Below are 972 nucleotides of genomic sequence, written 5' to 3'. Positions count from 1 at the left end.
CTACCTACTAGGCGGACCCTGCTCATTCGGTTTAGTTTTGTTCTAGATTTTTTATGTCTTCTGTAAAGTTAAAGCACTTCTTTCAGCTACCCCGTGCATAATGTTAACGCACGGGGCCCTACGTCACTTGTTCACAACTGTATACAAATTTATTCCTGGCTATGTAACAGTGATCTATCACAACATATCCTTGACTGTACGTCCTAGCTGCGGCAGTCCGTGTCTTCGTGCCGCGACGACGGCACTAATTGCGAGCACTTTGTGGCGTGGGACTTCAAAGACGGCTGCGCCTTCATAGCGAACAGAAACGCTATATGGTCGCCATGCTTCTCAAACATTCGGCCTCCGTTCCTGTGTCCCGTGGCAGCGGTGAGTATGATCGCTTACAAGAGTGTTAGAAATGCTGAATGCGAAAACCTTACGAAACAAAGTGCCACAGCATTCGTAGGTTCAAAGAATTCGGAAGCTTCGTAGGTAACAAATCCTTCGTAGCAACGAAGGATTTGATATTTGCTTCGTAAGGTTTTCACTGCGCAGCGTCAGCCAGCGCCAGCGGCATCAGCAGATAGCAGAGGACCCCATTTCAGGTAAAGTAGGTCGGCTCGCTGCCACCACCACCAACTAACTTCGGTGAAGTGACTGTCTTTCTTTTGCTAGTAAAATTTGTTTAGGGGAGGGGGGGGGGCAAGACGTGAAATAACGTCGAGTACCCAGGTAACATCGACAATTCCCGTGTGATTGTAATTTCCGTCAGAAAAAAATGGGAAAATCATGCATGCCATATAGACCCATGGTCAACAGACGTTTTCACGGTTTACAGGTTCCATTAATCTATGGTCACAAAAATCCATAGTTAAATTTGTATCTATGACTCATGAACAGGTCGACACTTGAAACCTACAAGCACGGAGTTCGTGGAGTCTCCGTATAAACCCGTAGTTCCAGGCAGCTCCGTACAGACACGCAGTTCAG

The 972-nt window shown here is 46.9% G+C and overlaps 1 protein-coding gene across 2 annotated transcripts in view; it reads left to right on the top strand.

Moving 5' to 3' along the window:
* LOC127750461 (uncharacterized) overlaps window positions 1-972 on the top strand; it is a 24,244-nt gene that overhangs the window by 15,781 nt on the left and 7,491 nt on the right. For both annotated transcript variants that reach the window (XR_008011690.1, XM_052272165.1), the window contains exon 3: window positions 208-369. Coding sequence is in view for 1 of the 2 variants with exons in the window: in XM_052272165.1 (XP_052128125.1) it covers window positions 208-369 (162 nt within the window). In the remaining variant the exon portion in view is untranslated. The remainder of the gene's footprint in view (window positions 1-207; window positions 370-972) is intronic.

The sequence above is a fragment of the Frankliniella occidentalis genome, unplaced genomic scaffold (genome assembly GCF_000697945.3).
Source record: "Frankliniella occidentalis isolate FOCC.00 unplaced genomic scaffold, Focc_3.1 Scaffold192, whole genome shotgun sequence".
NCBI lineage: Eukaryota > Metazoa > Arthropoda > Insecta > Thysanoptera > Thripidae > Frankliniella > Frankliniella occidentalis.
Note: the sequence above shows the minus strand (reverse complement) of the source record. Positions and strands in the feature narration are given on the sequence as shown.